Source organism: Cetorhinus maximus, chromosome 3, assembly GCF_964194155.1.
Source record: "Cetorhinus maximus chromosome 3, sCetMax3.hap1.1, whole genome shotgun sequence".
In the NCBI taxonomy this organism is placed as follows: Eukaryota; Metazoa; Chordata; class Chondrichthyes; order Lamniformes; family Cetorhinidae; genus Cetorhinus; species Cetorhinus maximus.
This window is the reverse complement of record NC_135881.1, coordinates 167,897,751-167,917,690: the sequence shown is the minus strand read 5'-3', so window position 1 is coordinate 167,917,690 and position 19,940 is coordinate 167,897,751. Positions and strand designations below refer to the sequence as shown.

The 19,940-nt window shown below is 46.5% G+C and overlaps 1 protein-coding gene across 4 annotated transcripts in view; it reads right to left on the bottom strand.

Moving 5' to 3' along the window:
- Positions 1-19,940, bottom strand: part of LOC144679016 (F-actin-uncapping protein LRRC16A-like) — a 431,407-nt gene that overhangs the window by 228,505 nt on the left and 182,962 nt on the right. For all 4 annotated transcript variants that reach the window (XM_078539233.1, XM_078539234.1, XM_078539236.1 and 1 more), the window contains exon 11: positions 7,401-7,495. In XM_078539233.1, the coding sequence (XP_078395359.1) occupies positions 7,401-7,495 (95 nt within the window). The remainder of the gene's footprint in view (positions 1-7,400; positions 7,496-19,940) is intronic.

Below are 19,940 nucleotides of genomic sequence, written 5' to 3'. Positions count from 1 at the left end.
ACTTCCACAGGAAGTACTCAATGACTTCTCATTATTTAAAAACAATGTCCGAACATGACATATCTTAATAAGAGTTAAAGTAAATTGCCAAATAGAATTTGTTTTTGTTTTCCGTCTACTAGTTTTGATATATTCTCTCTAGGATCTTCTACAATCGAAATGCTAAAGGTGAACAGTATCTGCTCAAATAGAAATTTGTAGATTATTTCTAACTATTTATTCTTTGAAGACAAAATTAATACTATTGACAAATAGAATGGATAGTCAAATAGCAGCAAAGAGAAATAACTAAGGAGACTTTACCAGTCCCTCCCAGACCTGCTGAGTTTTTCCAGGTATTTTTGTTTTTGTTTTGGATTTCCAGCATCCGCAGTTTTTTTGCTTTTACCAGTTCCTCATCTGTATGAATGTGTGAAAAGCTTTCTTTCTCAAGGAACTTTGCAGCTAATTAGGTCAAACAAAGCCATTTGGCAAACACAGCTTTAAGCAGAATTAAATCAACAGTTCTGAGATTTATAACAATGCTGGTCACAAAAGCAAATATAACCTGACAAGTAAAAGGTTTGATGTAAGTTCTTCCGTATTTTCAACATTGTTTAAACTAAGATGGTGAGGAAGAAGGCGGAAACAAAGAAAAATGTGAGATCCGGCAAACTTTAATTGTGGCTGTGAAAGTTCTTCCTGATTTTCCCTGCACAATCTGTAAATTTCCAGCACCATCTCCCATACCAATTTAGCTGTTAAAATCCTTTGAAGTTAAAGGCGTATTATTAATTTTCTCAAGTGGAAGGAACTAATAAAATAATAAACTTACATTCATTTACATCTTGCTGTTCTTAGACCCAGACATTCTGAAAATGACTATTTCTAATCTCTATTTTCTGCCCATTCACCAATTTCAATCCATAATGTATTACTCCCAATCCCATGAGCCCAAATTTTGAGCAATAACCTCTTGTATGGCACTTTATCAAATGCTTTTTGAAAATCCCAAGTATACTACATTTACTGGTTCCCCTTCTCTGCCCTGCTGGTGATAAACTAAAAAAAACTATAGTAGATGTATTAAAAATGATTTATCTGTCTAATCATAAGGCTTTCAGAGTGCCTTGTTACAATATCCTTATTAATGGAATCACAGAGAATCTCAGAATTGTTACAGTGTAGAAGGTGGCCATTTGGCCCATTGTTCCTGCACCGCCTCTCTGAGCATTTTAACAATCTCCTGACTTTTCCCCATAATCCTGCACATTGTTTCTATTTAAATAATCATCCAATGCCCTCTTGAATGCCTCAATTGAACCTGCGTCCACCACATTTCCAGGCAGTGCATTCCAAACCCTAACTACACGCTGTGTGAAAAAGTTTTTTCTCACTTCGCACTTGCTTCTTTTGCAAAACATTTTAAAACTATGCCCTCTGGTTCGCGATCCATTTATAAGCGGGAACAGTTTATCCCTATCTACTCTGTCCAGACCCCTCATGATTTGAAAACTTCTTTCAAATCTCCTCTTAGCCTTCTCCTCTCCAAGGAAAACAGTCCCAACCTCTCCAGTCTTTCCTCACAACTGAAGGGTCTCATCCCTGGAACCATTCTCGTAAACCTCTTCTGCACTCTCTCCAATGCATTCACATCCTTCCTATAGTGTGGCACTCAGAACTGTACATAATACTCCAGCTGAGGTCTAACCAGTCTCTTATACAAGTTCATAACCACCTTGCTCTTGTACCCTATGCCCCTATTAATGAAGCCTAGAATACTGTATGCTTTAGAAACAGTTCTCTCTACCTGTCCTGCCACTTTTAATGATTTTTGTACACATACACCCAGATCTCTCTGCTCCAGCACATCCTTTAGAGTAGTATCCTTTATTTTATACTGTCTCTCCATGTATTTTGTACCAAAGTGTATCACCTCACATTTCTCCACATTGAATTTCATCTGCCACCTATCTGCCCACGCCACCAACTGAGGCAGGGCTGATACTGCTAATTGCGCACGCTTGAGAATTAGCCTAGTGTTCTAACACAATCTCTAATCCTGGAGTAGGGTCTCACAAAACAACTCTAAGGACAGAATTTTCCCGTTGGCATGCGGGGGCGGGTCCCGCACGTCCACGCGTAAAATGACATGTGGTGACGTCAGGTGAGCGTCCCGGCGTCACCGCGCGCCATCGCGATATTTTGTTAGGTGGGCGTGCAATGATATCTGCTGTGTGCCTGCCATTAATTAATGGGCCACTTAAGGCCCCTGACTCACCAATCGATGCCGAATTTTCTGCGCCCGTGCAATCTTCGGGTTGGCACACGGGCGCAACGGGCAGGCGGGTAGGACACATTTATATAAACCTCATCCACAGGCGGGATAAGAGGGGTCAACTGGGGCTGCGAATGTGCTCTATCAAGTGTTGATTTTTTCAAAGTTATTGAAACTTGCCTGTATGATCTGCAATACTTCAAAACGCATACCAGCTGCTTTGTCTGGACTCTTAAAACCCTCAGGTCAGCACACTTTGCAGTGAGGAATCTTTTTTGGGCCTGCAGGTTTCTGGAAGCCTTCCCATAGCCTGGGAATGGGAACTGAACTCTCCACTAGAGGCACCTCCTCCTCCTCCGAGGAAGAAAGAGCTAGAAGGGGGAGGAGGCCAGGAGTGTACATTCAGCTTTCTGGGGAGCCACCTTTGGGAGGACAGGTGCAGTGCCGAAGGAGGCTCCGTCTCTCAAGGGAAACATATTTGTCAGATGATTGGCCCTGAGATCTCCCCTAACTGTGTGGGTGGACACCCCATGCCAGTGGCTCTAAAGGTCACAGTTGCCCTCAACTTCTATGCCTCTGGCTCCTTCCAGGGCTCGGTGGGTGATCTTTGCGGTGTCTCCCAATCAGCTGTCCACACTTCTGTCAAGCACGTTACAGAGGCTCTGTTCAGATGGGCATTGACCTTCATCCACTTCCATTGGGACCAGGCAAGCCAGACACAGCGTGCCAGAGGCTTTGCGGCCATTGCTGGCTTCCCCCGCATCCAGGGTGCTATAGGCTGCACACATGTGGCCATCAAGGCGCCAGCAGGTGAGCCCGGTGCCTTCGTCAACAGGAAGGGCTTCCACTCCATGAACGTGCAGATAGTGTGTGATCACAGGATGCAGATTCTGCAAGTTTGTGCAAGGTACTCAGGCAGCTCCCACGACACCTACATCCTCAGGCACTCCCAGGTGCCGGGGCTCTTCAGTGATCCAGCCCGGCTTGATGGATGGCTGCTGGATGACAAGAGCTATCCCCTCAGAAGGCTGCTCATGACACCTCTCCGCCATACAAGAACAGAAGCGGAGCAGCGATACAATAGGAGCCACGCCTCCACAAGGGCTGTGGTGGAGAGAACCATCGGTCTTCTCCAGATGCACTTCCGATGCCAGGGCCATTCAGGGGGTGCACTCCATTACTCCCCAGATCGTTTGTCAGTGATTGTGGTTGCATGCTGCACTCTCCACAATCTTGCGTTGGGAAGGGGTGACGCAGTGGACGATGAAGATGTCGACGCAGTGGCTGCAGCTGCACACAATGAGTCCAGCAGTGAGTCCGAGGATGAGTATGCACAGGGAAATGCTGAGGGGATAGACACTGACCCAGGCATACTGCAGGGAGGCAGGGACACCCGGGAGGCTTTAATCCAATGAACCTTCAGCTAGCACACCACAAATGGTCCTCAAGAACAAACCTGGGCTGTAGGCTCCATACTCAATACCTAAGTGCCAAATCTTCCAGGTTAGGAACATTAACTAAGGGCCTTGTTAATAAAGCTGAATGTCCCACAAAGCACTCCTAACATTTTTGGAAACCATACACATGCAGAAGAAAAGAGGCACCCTCAGCCATGGTCACATGTCTCAATTTAATATCACAGGCAAGAAACTTAATGAAACAAAATGACACGGGTGTTCCAATTCAAAGCAAATCATAAAGACCTCATCTCGAGACAACACAAAAGCAAGTGTGATAAACCCGTGGTGTGCCTAAGGTGCTGTATGTTTACGTTTACTACGTCTTGATGCTGCCTCATTGCTAGGAGTGGCATCTGAGACAGCCTGCTGACTCTGCTGTCCTGTTGGCCTCGATGACCTTGGCGGTCGTCCTCTGGCCCGTGGAGCCTGTACTGGCCCCGCCTGGGAGTACCACAGCTGGCATCTCCCCAGTCGTAGCAGCCTCACCGGATGCCACGGTCACTGGCAGAGGGATGGAAGAGCTGCTGCCCTCATCTGGAGCGCCCTGAGAGGAGTCTGCAGAGATGACAGGCAGCTGCTGCGCCAACATGAGGTTGCTTCGGACTTCCCTGCTCACCATGGATGGATGGGCACTGAGCTGGGAAACTTGGTGCCCACACCATCTCCCACACTGGCACTGACCAGCTGAGGTCAATGCCAATGTGAGGGCTTGCCGGTCAGAGCACATCCCCAGGAAGCCCAGACGGGTCTCCTAGAGGAGGCTCTCCACGAAAATCGCCACTCTCTCCATGGAGGACACATGGCGCTCGGACATGTGGCTCATTGCTTCAGCGATCGTCCTCGTAGACTCCTCCACCACAGACATCAAGCCAAGCAAAGCATCATGTACCACACCCAGATGCTCCCGCGCACCAGGCTGCATTTCACGTCCCTGCTGCGTAGCGAACACCTCCGGAGGCACATCATCAGCCAGCGACTGAGCATGTGCCTGGTCCTCTGCAGTCCTCCAACTGCTGGTGCCATGGGCACTTTCTGTCTCTGCCAGCTCCTCCAGCAATTGTGAAGTGCCCTCACCGCTGTGCCCCGGGACACTAGCTGACACTAACTCCCACCGAGGTGATAGTATTTGCACTGGTGCCTGCCTGACAGAGATGGTATGACACTGGTGAGGCTTCAGGCCCCTCAGGTGTGAGAGGGGACTCTGCTGCTCCTCCTCCCGGCCCTGCTCTGCTCTGCTGATGCTAAAAGGAAGAACAAGGGCAATGGATCAGTTAACGTGGAGACAATGTCAATGTGCATCCCTGTCCCCCGGATCATTATGCGCTCTTCCTTTCATAAGCAATGGCCAAGCCATTTTGCAAAATTAAATCACTTAACATTCAACACTGCTATTGCTGTTGGGAAAACAATGCTGACCTCAATGCTGGGCATATATGCCTGGCTGGGGCACCCCAGTCTCACCGACACCGGTGGACCTGGGTGCATGGCGCCTCTCCAAATCCAGGGCCTCCTGCTCAAACTGGGTGAGAATGGCTAACTGCACCTGGCCACCGCCAGTCCTCACCCGCTCGGCTGCATCATGAGCATTCTTCTCCTGAAAATGAGAGAATTTATGCAAATTGTACATGGACTCTGTTCGCGCATGGCCCACCCCAACCAGAGTGGGACGTATCAGGGCTCCAGTGCCTCCTCACCCCGCTACTGCTGAACATTCACACAAAAGGAGCTAGGCCCGTTCCTCACCCTGTCCTTCGCCACATGCTGCCTACATCACATTAGGCACCACACGGTATATCCTTCCATAGCAAGGAGGTGCAAGCACATGGAGCGCAGAGGGCAGCAGATGGCTCATTGCCACGCCACCTTGAAGCTCCTCTCCCAGCATGTCATCACATGTCCTGCAGTTCAAGCACTGTGCCCAGGTGCAGCTCCTCCAGGTTGCCCCCAAAACAGTCATGTGGGTCCCAGTGTACCACATGCTGCAGGGGCAGAACCCATCTCTTCACCACCCTCTCAGGCTGACCTCGGCATGGGAAATATCTGCTGGCCCACCCAGCAAAGGACACATTCTGTCAATGATTCAATGCAGTCACTACACTCAGACTTGGCAGGGGAGATGGCAGCAGGGGGAAAAGCCGACCTGCTGGGTTAAGTGACCAATGCCAACATTGTACTCACCCTTCCAGAGCGCAACAAATCATTGAAGCGCTTGCGACACTGGATCAAGGTGCGCTGCACCATGTCGCAGGAGCTCACCACCTCTGCCGCCTCCTCCCAAGCACGTTTCGTCATGGGGGGGAGCCGCCTCCTCCTGTCCTGGGGAACCAGCACCGCCGCCGTGCTACCACCTCCTTAAGGAGGGCAGCAAAGCACTCAATCGGAACAACGAGGGGCACGCTGGACCCCGCCCTACCCTCCAGCCTGGCCTGTCCCAACGGCCTACCCATTGATCTGGCCTACCCTCCGGACTTGCATAACCTCCACTGGCCCTCTGCAGAGCCCTTCGCCTAGCCATTGCAAGCAGCCTTTAGAAGGCTACCAGGCCTTCCTTTATACTGGCCGCCGGGTCGCCGTTGGATCTGGCGGGCTGAGCGTGGCCGCCGCCCGCCCACTCCAGCTATGCACGCGAGTCGTGAAATACACTGGGCGGGTCTTAATTGACCCGCCTGCATAAAATGGCGGCGCAGACCCGATCACGATTGGCAATCAGGTCCACACCTGTTCCTGCTCCGCCCCCCCCCCCCCACTGCCATCCAGAAAATTCTGCCCTAAGTCGTCGAGATAGGGTAGTATATGAAGAAAAAAAGATTGAGACTTTCAAATTTTATTATTCTGTTTCCTTAATTGAGTATTCAAATCTTTGTTTTTTTAATGTCATGGATATGAGCAACACTCAGGCTTGGAACCCACTGATGGTCTTTTAGGACATCTGTTACAGTACTGTTTATTAGAAACCAAAGCAATTCTAAAATAGAAGCTTAACTCATAGAAAATTAGCCACCATTATAAAGCAGTGCTTAGCTTACCTAAACAAATTAAGAATTCGTTTTACACAAAGCTGAACTTGTTTTTCCTTAAAGTGTATTGGGCCATAGACTGCTGTCGCAAGACATATCTGATGGCACATTGTTATTTAGGTTTGCCCTTGCGTGGTTATGTTTTAAAAATATTTTGCTTGGCAAGTTGCTGAAATTGCAAGCTGATAATGTTCCAATGAGGGAAACAGAGCATCTGTAGTTCGTGTCCATGGTGCAAATACTGGAACTTCACACATTCAATGCATTTCAATGGTGAAGCAGAAGTGAAATTACACTTTCGCAAAGCTGAGGTGAAGTGCTTTATGTTGGACAGCAATTTTTGGATTTCTGTGTTTAACTACATATCTGCCATCACCTGAAGTTGTCATTAATCTCACCGTTATTTTGGCAGCAAATGAAAACTGTTGCATGCTATACGTAGACATGAAGCATCATAAGAGTGAGTCCAATTTTCTGCACTCATTTGTCACCTGATCTGCACTGAGCAGAGATTGTAGGAAATCAGGTGGGCATGTCCTGTGTTTATGTCTTCTAGCCCAACAGAAGGGAGATCTGACCCACTCTTCTCAACGGGTGCTATACAAATGTAAACAGAACCAAGGAAAGAAACCCGAGATAAATTATAGATGATGGCAGAACGCCTACCTCTGTCCTCCAGTGGATTATTGGCAAGATTGATTGTGTGAAGTCCTGAGTTTGGATTGTGAGCAAGGGCACTGGCCAACTTCTGTGCAAAATCCCTAGGGGGAAAGAAAGGAAATCATGTAAAGAAGATGTGCTTGAACAGTGCTCCAGAACTAGTTGAAACATACATAAAGATCAAATGAGCCACAGGCCAGAATCTAAATATATATTACACTTGAACGTTACTGTTCAAGCACTGGCAAATATCTGCTTCAGCCCTCTGTCACATCAGAATTACCAGAATGGATCTACTGCAGTTACATTACCAAGTCAGTTATTTCTTTTTCCCGCTGATTGTGAAGTATTTTACTATATTTAAGGCACTATATAGATGCAAAAGCAAAATACCGCAGGTGCTGGAAATCAGAAATAAAAACAGAAAATAATGGAAATACTGAGCAGGTCAGGCAGCATCTATGGAGAGAAACAGAGTTAACATTTCAGGTCGATGACCCTTCATGTTAACATTTTTTCTCCACAGATGCTGCATGACCCACTATATAAATGCAAGCTGTTGTTGTCAACAGTGCCAATACAATATAGTACACTGCAAACAAATTTAAATATTATCTGTACAGCGATTTTCTGATCATCTGGAACTCTACTCAAATTTGCCACATGAATTGGGTTTAATTAGAAATGAACTGGTTTAAGAAGTCAAACAAAAAGCCAAGGGTGCAATGACTACACTCCATCAATATTCAAAAGTGATGTAATAATATTAAAAGGTTACCAAGTAGATCATTTCCTTAGACCATTTGTTATGGTACAGTCAATGGTAGATGCTGAGCTGCTCAAATTCCAAAAGGAAACTTGAAACAACTGCTACAACTTGTTTCACAATTTGTATAAATTTCAAGATGCGTGTCTTGAATTCAATAGTAATAAGACCACCAAGTCTTACAGGTTTCTTACCAAATTAAATTAAACCTTTATTAATAGAAGAAACGATTTTAAGTACATGCATAGATCTACAACTTACAACATGACAACTTCTAAATCCCCTAATTAATCTAACTCCCAGTTACACTTTGGTTAAGGCAACAGTAAAACACAGACTTTAAAAAACCCAGGCAAAGAAACATGATACCCTGAACAATTCAATTCAAAGTGAGTTTCCTTAACTTCAGTTCTTTGTAGACAGCAGCTTGAGGCTTAGGTGCTCAAGGCGTTTCAGTCTTGTTAGATCTTAGAATGCCTACCCTTGCACACAACCTTCGCTCCTTTATACATATTTTCCCCTTTGAATGCAAATTCCCAATGTTTCACTTTGTCTTTGGACTTCACTTCCCTGATTATAAAAATCTCTCATAGTACTAATTTTAGCAGTAATGTTAGGGAAAAACAAACACACCGTTTCTGAACTTCACCTGGCTAGGTGACACATTTCACCCCGCCTTTGAAAACAACCTAGTCTGGTTTATTTCAAAATGCAAATGTCCTTTTACACTTTACATTCTAAACTTCCCCATATTTACCTATTAACATTTCCAACCTAGCTCATCTTCTATTACATCAAAGCCTTCAGACCAGCTTCCCTTAATCCAATTAAGTCACACACACACACACACACACACACACACACACACACACACACACACACACACCCCCACCCCTCTATTTTACAATAAATTCCAATTACATTATATCTTCCTGACAAACTGCCATCTTTGTGCTGATGGCACTCCAATGATGGTGAAAATTACAGGATTTTCTATGACAGTTATTATAAAAGAGAAGTTCATGTCCAAGTCAGGGTGGTGTGTGACTTGGCAGGCATTTTGTTGGTGATGGCATTCTCACAACATTGCTGCTCTTATTGCTCTTTGTTCTGAAAATATGCAAATAAACTTGGTAAAATCTTGCAATGCATTCTGTAGTTAGTGCATAGTGTAGCCACAGTTTGCTGGCAGCCCAGTAGTGAAACTCTTTCGATTTATCAACAGTCACAGATTGCAACTCTTTCGAGTACAATCACAGTTCTTGGTTTCCGGGAGTGGAACATGAACCCACAACCCTCTGATTCAAAGGCGAGGGTGCTATGAACTGAGCCACAGCTGACACCTCCAGCCCAGTAGTGAATTCTGAGCCTGGTGGCAGTGAAGACAATTAAATAATTGCTTTGCTCTGCTTTGCATGCATCCATCCAGGTGAACGGTATTTCATCGCACTCCTGATTTGAGACATGCAGATGGTGGGGAAGCATGGATCAGTCAGGGAGCGTGCCTTTCATCACAAAGTACCAAGACTGCTTCACCCTGTTAGCCGTAATGTCAAAACTCCTGGGCAGGTTAAGCTTCTGATGATTCCCAAAGATATTGAAAATGGGGAAACTCAGTAAATTCATTGTTGTTGAAGGTTGGGAAGGGTAGTTGGCCTTTTCTTGAATTTAGTCATTGTAAGGCATATTTGTGGTGTGAATGTTACCTGCAACTGGTCAGCCCCAAGGACATCATCCCAGGTGCTGTGGTAGACATACAGCTGTGAATGCTTTTGAATTCTGCAAAATGTGATCAGTGAAAAACCTCACTCATTATGGCAGAATAAAGGATATAATGAAGCAGCTGAATGGACAGGAAAGCCATGATGTCCTGAGGAGCACTTGATTGGATGTGCTAAGGCTAACAAAACAAATTACCCGATTGATTGCTTGTAGAGCTGTTGTGTTCTATAACCTGCAGCTTTTGGGGTTGTTCCTAGCATATTCTTCTATGAACCTAGGTATGGTTCTGGTTTTGCCTAGATGGAGGAGTGAAGGACATGTTGGACCATGGTTATACAAGTCTGCTGCCAATCGTTGGCATGCCTCTTAGTGCTCAATCTATCCTTAGTCTGTCCCATTTAGTTTGTAGGTCATCCCATGCAATGGATTGTGCCCCAAATGTAAAGACAAGACTTTGGGACGAATTTTTAATTGAGCTGGGTGCGCAGAATCAGGAAATTTCTCGACTCTGCAAACCTGACTCAGGAGAGAGTGCCCCAAAGGGTTGGTGGTGTTGGTGGTGGTGGAGTGGGTCGGGTGCCAATGGGGGGCTGGCCTGCTGCCCCTGGAAATAGGGTGGAGGCATCCAGAGGGGCTACTGGGTGCCAAGGCAGCTGCTTAAAAGGCTTGCCTCAGTCTGGGGCTTTGTCCCTGTTGTAATCAAAACAATAGAACAAACAACAGCCCTCTGGCCCTCACATCACCGGCCCCCCAACTTGCCCTATCCATGCCAATTCATGCCTCCCACCCACCAGACCCCACCATGGCCCTTCGTACCAAATGTGCCCCTCTACCCACTCATGAAATGTTATAGCTCCTATGGCAATTTAGTCCCAACTCATGCCACCCATGTCTCTCACCCACCACCTTTTGTCCTTACACCCTCCATGCCAACTCACCTAGTATCCACCATGGGCAGACCTTAGGAGTCATGCTAAGATGAAATAAAGTTCTAAGTATCTATTACAAATGTCACTATATTTTTAAAAAACACTCTCATTGATAAAAGGCCATTTGATAGATTTAAATCCCTTCAAACACTTAACCCTCTATAAAAACAAACATTTCCTTTAAGTGCTTAATGCCTTTTAAACACAAACATTTGTATTCATAGCTCCACATCAAAGACAATTAATCTCTATGACCTCTTGGAGCTGTCAATCAGGCTTGTGGGAACGAACATCTAGTGAAATTGCAAGCATGATTTTTTTCAACTGCAGGGAAATCACGTTTAACCAATTTACTGGAGCTCTATGAAGGAGTAACATGCAGATAAATGGGAGCCTGTTGATGTACTGTACTTGGGTATCCAAAAGGCATTTGATCAGGTGCCACATCAAAGGTTATTGCAGAAAATTAAAGCTCATGGTGTAGGGCATAACAGACGGTATGCCTAACTGGGTCTTTTTCTGATCGACAGGATGTGACAAGTGGAGTTCCACAGGGGTCTGTGCTTGGGTCTCAACGTTTTACAATTTATATCATGACTTAGATGAGGGGAATGAAAGCATGGTAGCTAAATTTGCAGGTGACACAAAAATAGGTAGGAAAGTAAGTTGTGAAGATGACATAAGGAGTTTGCAGATGGATGTAGGTAATTTGAGTGAGTGGGCAAAAATCTGGCAGATGGACTACAATGTGGGAAAATGTGAAGTTGTTCACTTTGGCAGGAATAAAAAAAAAGTAGAGAACGCCTTCAGAATTCCAAGGTGCAGAGGGATCTAGATATTCTAGTGCATGAGTCATAATAAGTTAGTATGCATGTACAGCAAGTAATTAAGAAGGCTAATGGAATGCTATCCTTCATTACGAGAGGAATTGAACATAAAAGTAAGAAGGTTATGCTTCATTTATACAGGGCACTGGTGAGACCACATCTCAAATACTGTGTGCAGTTTTGGTCTCCTTATTTAACGAAGGACATAAATGCATTGGAGGCAGTTCAGAGGAGGTTTACTAGATTGATACCTGGAATGAGCGGGTTTGTCTTATGAGGAAAGGTTAGGCAGACTGGACTTGTTTCCACTGGAGATTAGAAGAGTGAGGGGTGACTTGACTGAAGTGTAAGATCGTGAATGGTCTCAACAAGATGCACGTGGAAAGGGTGTTTCCTATTGTGGCTGAGTCCAGAACTAGGGGCACTGTTTTAAAATCAGGGGTTGCCCTCTTAGGACAGATGAGGGGAATTGTTTTTCTCTCAGATGATTGTCCAACAACTATGCTAAACTTAAATAAGGGTAATTACAAAGGAATGGACCAGGAAAGGAGTTTGGCAGAAAAGATGGTTGATGAACAATGGCAGACATTTAAGAAAATAGTTCATGACTCACAACAAAGATATATCCCAGTGAGGAAGGTGGATTCTAGGAAGGGGATAAACCAACCATGGTTAACCAAGGGAGTTAAGGATAGTATTAAATTGAAAGAAAAAAACATACGATGTGGCAAAGATTAATGGTAAGCCAGAGGATTGGGAAACATTTAAAAATCAACATAAGATGACCAAAAAAAAATAAAGAGGGAGAAAATAAACTTGGAGGGTGAACTAGAAAGTAATATAAAAATGGACAGTAAGAGCGTCTTTAAATATATAAAAGAGAGGAAAAAGTGAACATAAGCCCCTTAGAGAATGAGGCTGGGGAAATAATAATGGGGAACCAGGAAATGGCAGAGGAGCTAGATAAATACTTTGCATCAGTCTTTACAGTAGATGACACTAATAGCATTCCAAAAATACTAAATAGTCAAGAACAAAAGGGGAGGAGAAAATAAATACAATAACTATCACTAGAGAAAAAGTACTAGGGAAACTAATGGAGCTAAAGGCCAAGACGTTCCCTGGACCTGATGGGTTGCATCCTAGGATATTAAAGGAAGTAGCTACACAAATTGTGGATGCACTGGTAGTAATCTCCCAAGAATCCTTAGATTCTGGAAAGGTCCCAGAAGATTGCAAAAGTGCCAATGTAGCGTCCTTATTCAAAAAGGGAGGGAGATAAATCAACAGGTAACTATAGGCCAGTTAGCTTAACATCCATTATTGGGAAAATGTTGGTCTACTATGAAGGGTGTAATGGCAGAGCATTTAGAATGCATAATATAATCAAGCAGAGTCCACATAGCTTCATGAAGGGAAAATCATGCCTGAGCAATTTATTAGAATTCTTTTGAGGTGGTAACAAACAGGATAGATAAAGGGGAACCAGTAGATGTAATATATTTTGATTTCCAAAAGGCTTCGATAAGGTACCACACATAAGGCTACTGAATAAGATAATAGCCCAGCATGTTGGGGGAAGTATATTAGCATGGATAGAGGATTGGCTAACTAATAGAAGACAGAGTTGGGATGAGGGGGCCATTTTCGGGATGGTAACCTGTAACTAGTAGAGTGTCACAGGGTTCAATGCTAGGGCCACAATAATTTACAATATATATTAATGACTTTGATGAGGGAAGTACTATCACCAAGTTTGCGGATGACACAAAAATAGGTGGGAAGGCAAGTAGTGAGGATAACACAAAGGATGGAATTTTCCCAAATTTACACTGTGTGGTAGCGGGTGGGTAAAATGGCGTGCTGCCCACCGACTGCGACGGCAGGTTCTAACGCAGTATCGTCCCGAGCCAGTCTCATTATTTATTCATTCCCGGGAAACACGCCATTTCCATGGTGGGCGGGCTCATCATTCACCTGCCTGCCATGACCCCGCCGTTGTATCATGCCGGGCGCCATGTTTAAAGGTCAGCTGCAAGCACAGCGCTCATTGCTTCCAGCTCACCATTGCTGCCCAGGAGGCATGGCCCTCGAAGGCAAGAAGGCTGTCGCCCCCCCCCAGTTTAAAACGGGTCCATCGAGCGACTGTGGATGCCGTGGAGGCCAGCCAGGATGCTCTGTATCAGGATGGGCAGCAACATGACCAATCCAGCTTGGGAGATGGTGGCAGCGGTGGTCAGCGCCATCGCCCATCATAAGAGAACAACTACTCGGTGCTGCAAGAGGATGAGTGATCTCCTCCGTTCCACCAGGGTAAGTCACTCTTTTCATCACTCCTAACTCACACATTCTCAAACCCAGCACACATCCACAGGGAATTCACTGCCAGTTTAAGGGATATCACCATTCACTCTCTCACACAGACCTTCATTGTCCTCATCCCATCCATGGGACCACTCACCACCCGCACAGGCCAGGCACATTTATCATCTGGCCCGGCAGGCGTCCTGCTTACACTTTCTCCATCTCTTATCCATGCAGGACAAGCTGGCACACAATAAGAGAGCAAGGTCGCAGGCCAGTGGCGGAATGCCTGAAATCAAGTTCCTCATGGACTTTGAAAACAGAGCCATCCAGCTGGCCGGCGAGGATCCGGACCAATCCTGCGCTGACAGTGAGGTTGGTGGTGTTCTACCAAGTGAGGATTCAGCAGTACAACATCCATTAGACAACCATGCTATGAGTGATATGTCCTCTTTCACAGGCCATCGCCATGCACTAATTATCTCTCCATGCTTTTGCAGGAACATCTGCCAAGCAGCCGACAGAACCCATGCTGCAGGGCCTCCAATCAAGCCCCGAAGAAACCTCTGAAGAGGAATCTGAAGGCACTCTCCCTGAAGTCCCGTCACAGCGCTCACCCACACCCTCCACCAGCGCAGAGACACACACCTCAGTGAGACCATGCTTTAGGGTAGCCCCGGCATCATAATCTGGTGAGCACATCGCACCGTCTGATCCACTGTGGGCAGCAGCAAAGACCTTCCAGGTATCTGGCACTCAAAGGACTGCTGGAGGCCAGAACGTTGCTGAGTCCGAGTCAGATAACAAGCCTTTGGGCTTGGTCATGTCACAGTTGCAGGAGCTGCAAAGGCAAGCTAGGGAACAACAGGAAGGGAAGTTTGCTGCACTCCTCATATTGCAAGGCATGACGGAGGAGTCCGTCCACCTTCAGTCTGAAATGATAGCGCCAGCATGCCAACGCACCGAGGTCAACGCTGGCAGGATGACAGCCGCCATTTAGATCTTGGTCTAGGACTTCGCTCCTGCACTGCTGCGCAGGCTCAACTCCGCCGCTGATGCCATAGTTGGCCTCCAACAATGTTGAGAGGGGTGCCGGGCAGCTCGATTTCTCTCCAGCTACCCTTGCTCCTCAAGGAGTCAGCCTGGGGCCCCCAAGCACCAACAGGGAGGTAGATCCACATGTGCACACTCCAGGGCCCATCCATCCAGGTGACTTTGAGAGTGTCCGGCCCATCCGACTCCCCTCTTCCTGTGACCTCAGCAGCTCCAGCTCCACAGGTCCAGGAGGGTGCCACTGCCACACAGCAGGACCCCGAAAGCAGGCCGGGGCCCACCAAGTCTTGGCCCTCCAGAGGATGCCCGCCAAAATCATCACAGACAGGACACTGCAATCAGCCTCCAACGTGCATATCTGGGGAGTACCAAGGCGTAGCGGCAGGGTTAGGATGGTTAAGGGAAATTACTTGCACAGCCTGGGCACAGGTGTTAACCACTTGTACATAAGGTTCACTACAGTTAATAAGCTCCCAAGAATGTCTCCCTGCCTATGGCTCCTTGTTCTGATGAGCAGTGCTCTAGTCACTGAGATGTGAAACCATTCTGCACAGGATAAAAGCAGGTGTCTCAGTCCAGGGCCTCTGCTCTGTGCAGCCTTCAGACCAAAGTGATGGTCCAGCCTCACACGGACTGGAGACATTACACCTCAGCTGTGCTGGTCATTGCTGCCAGAAGGTAATGGGCAGGTGCCACAGAGCTCTCTCATTCTCTCTGTGTGCTCTCAGCACCTTTAAGGGGGGGGCTGGGCCCCATTTCTTCAGCATCTGTGACCACTGATGCCGTGCTCCAGCTCCTGAAGGGCTCAGGTGCTGAAGGCAGACAAAGGATCAGGTGTTTCTAAAGTTTATCATGAAGCTATTAATGTACATAATATTATTGGAAAATATTTTTCTTTTTAAATAGAGGTTTAGTCTGTGGGTGTGTCTTAATTGGATTAAAGCCAGCTAGTCTGGGTGCTTTGATGTGTATTAGTTTTGATATGTAAGAGAGGTAGCATGCATTTGCAGTTTTTGAATAGAGCAATCAAGAAGTGAAGTGAAAACTGATGCCTTTCTAGCAGCTACCAAGCAATATGTTTATATTACTAATAAAACTGATACTATGAAAGGGGTTTTATTGTTTGAGAGGTTTAGTTCAGAGGTTGTTGATACAATGGGAAGTAATATTCAATGGGGCTGGTAGGTATAACTTCAGTAGTTTTTGGGTGTGCAGAGCAGAGGCAATGTGAGATCATAAGGCAGCTGCAGGCCTCCAACTGGCTCCACAGGAACCAAGTGAAAAGAACCTCATTTTGAATTTGTAAGGTGAAAATGCTTTGCCTGGTGTTTGGTCAAGTCTATGGGTTGCTGTTGCCTTAATGGAGATTAGTTTGGGAATTTGTTAAAAGTTATGATAGTAGTGATTTGTAGCCATGTGTATATGTATTTTAACCTGTATAAATTAATAAAATTTTTCACTTAGTTTAACGTAAAACCTCAAGAACTGATGGTCTGATTTCTGAATTTAGAGTCGTGCCTCAAACATACCAGTTAATATTATAAGTTATGACAGTTGTTTAAAGTTTCCCTCTGAGATTTTTAAATAACTCCGTTTTAACAACTGCATCGGTCATAACAAGCTGCATCTCTATGATATGACCCTGATCACGGAGCATCATCGAGCTGCCCTCAGCCAGACAGGAGTCAGGCATTCTCAGGGGCTGCGTGAAGATTTATGGAATGTCCTCAATGTATGTCATCATCCTCCTGCAATTGAGTGACTATAAGGGTCTCCACCACATCTCCATAACAGGAGCATTCTCACAGAGAGTATTCGCGCTAACATAAGCCAGACTAGAGTCAAACGCTCACAAATACGATGTAAGGGACCTCACTGCATGTTGTCGTCATCATCCTCCACAAATCTAACAGCTATGAGGGCCTCTCGAGTGCACCTGGCTCATCTAGCCAGTGCGAGGGCCTCGTCTCCATCATCATCACCTCCGAGGGCCCCCTCAGCCTCATCTTCATTGGCGTCGTCCTCATCGGAGGAAACATGCAGCTCCTCCATCTCCTCCTCAGCCAGCTCGTCTCCCTGTTTGGAGAACCAGGTTGTAAAGGGCGCAGTAGACAACGATGACGCGTGACACCCTCTGCGGACTGTATTGCAGGGTTCCACCAGACCAGTCCAAGCCCGGAACCACATCTTCAGCAAGTTGAGAGCTGCAGCGTGAGCCTCATTTTACCGTCGCTCTGCTGCAGTTTGAGGCCGCCGCACGGGTGTCATCAGTCACAGCCTCTGCGGGTCGCCCTGGTCCGCGAGGAGCCATCCCTGCAGCTTCTGTGGACCCTGGAAGACTCCAGGGATCTGTGATCAACTGAGGGTGTAGGCAACGTGCACACTCCCTGGAAATCATGCGCACATGCAGGATGCAGTTCTGGTGGTCGCACATTCAGCGAATGGAAGCCCTTGCAGTTGATGTAGTCCACAGTGTGTTGCGATGGAGATCTGAGCGCCACATGAGTGAAGTCAATCGCACCCTGAACCTGTGGAAAACCCAAGATCTGGGCGAATCCAAACGCTCTTGCATCCTGGCTGTCCGGGTCCTGACAAAATGCACAAAGTTGCGTGACCACACAAAGATGACACCCGTGACCTCATGGATGCATTTGTGGGTGGAGACTTGAGAGATCCCACAGAAGTCACCTGTAGAGCCCTGAAAGGAGCCACTGGCATAGAAATTGAGCGCCACAGTCACTTTCACTGCCACTGGATGCCCTCCATGTCCCCATGGCACCAAATCCTGCAGTGAATGGCAGATGTGAGCAACCAGTTCCCTAGACATTTGCAGTCTTCAGTGGCACTGGTTCTCAGTCATCTGCAGGAATGAAAGGCGGCATCTATAGACCCTGGATATCATTAGGCACCAACCAGCGACAGCTCTCTGTGGATCTTGGATGGTATGTGTGGTGTGAAGGAGTGGGGGTAAGCTCTGGAGAACTTGGTGGAACTTTGATGCCTGTGTGTGACTTGAGTGGGCAGATAAGCTATGAGCCCAACCCCAGTCATATCAATGTGGCTGTGCCTGAACTGTCTCAGTTGCAGAGGAATGGTCACTTTCTACCATATTCCCAAATATGTGGCCACTCCCCTTGCCCACCCAGCCTCCCTACCCCGAATGCTTGTGTGCTATATTCAACATCAGGGCTGCCCTTGCCCCCGCCTCCAGTCACCTCAGAGGCAGGGCTGCACATTCCCCACCCTGCCTCGCAAGTCGCCTCAATGGCAAGGCTGCACCTGACCCCCACTCCCTCTCACAAGTCGCCTCAGAGGCAGGGCAGCACTTAACCCCAAACACCCCCCACCACATTATCCGCTCATGCCATCTATCGTGCCTGCCACCAGCGCGCATGGAAAATTCCACCCAAAAAGCCTACAGAGGGATATAAACAGGTTATGTGAGTGAGCAAAAACTTGGCAGATGGAATATAATGTGGGAAAATGTGAGGTTATGCATTTTGGCAGGAAGAACAGAGGAGCTGAATATTATTTACATGGAGAAAGACTGCAGAAGGCTAAAGCACAGAGGGATTTGGGAGTCCTCGTGCATGAATCCCAAAAAGCTAACATACAAGTTCAGCAGGTAATAGGGAAAGCAAATAGAGTGTTGGACTTTAGGGAATGGAGTATAAAAATAGGGAAGTCTTGCTAAAACCAAACAAGGTGCTAGTTCGACCACACCTAGAATACCGTGAACAGTTTTGGTTCCCTTATCTAAGAAAAGATATACTGGCATTGGAGGCAGTCCAGAGAAGGTTCACTAGGTTGATCCCGGGTATGGAGGGATTTTCATATGAGGAGAGGTCGAGTAGGTTGGGCCAGAACTCATTGGAGTATAGAAGAATGAGAGACAACCTTATTAGGGGGCTTGACAGGGTAGATGCTGAGAGGTTGTTTCCCCTTGTGGGAGAGTCCAGGACCAGAGGGCATAAGCTCAGAGTAAGGGGTCGCCCATTTAAGACAGAGGTGAGGAGAAATTTCTTTTCTCAGACGGTAGTGAATCTGTGTAATTCTTTACCTGAGATAGACAGATTTTTAATCAGTAAGGGAATCGAGGGTAATAGGGAAAAGGCAGGGAAGTGGAATTGAGGATTAACAGATCAGCCATGATTTCATTGAATGGCGGAGCAGACTCGATGGGTTGAATTGCCTACACCTGCTCCTACATCTTATGGTCTTACGGAACTCTCCATCTCAGAAGGCGGTGGAGCCGGGGTCACTGATTATTTTTAAGATGGAGGTAGATAGATTCTCGCTAGGCAAGGGAATGAAAGGTTATCGAGGGTAGATGGGTTGCAGAATTTGAAACACAAACAGATCGGCCATGATCTTACTGAATGGCGGAGGAGGCTCCAGGGGTTGAATGGCCGACTTCCGCTCCTATTTTGTACTTTCATATTTTTGTTTTCAAAAATTTAAAGGGCAGGGGATTTAAGTGACCTGACAGTGTGACAGTTCTGTTAACCTTACCTACTTATTATACACATTCATGTCTACCCTTAACAATCCCAAAGGATACATGACCTCTCCCAAAGGGGTACATTACCTCTCCCAAAGAACTCCACTCGGTTTAGACATTTTTCTCAAATGTCTAAAGCCCTCGAGTTGTGCTTCAGGAAGCTCGCTAACAAAATTTCAATCGGTTCAACAGCAGCTGCACTTTTAAATGCGATGCTGCCTCCATGAACCGAAGATGTGTGAAATACCTCTTGTCCCCATTCCCTCCGCTCACCCCCACGAAAATGCTGGGTGCCAGATATGGTTCCAGAATTGGGGATCCAGTGCCATTTTGGCTAAGGCGCAGAGGGAGCCCTTCTGGCTTTACAAAAATTCAGGCCTTTGTCTTCATAAGGATTGTTCGGAGTTAACTCCTGACAATGTTATCATAAACAGATGTCCTACA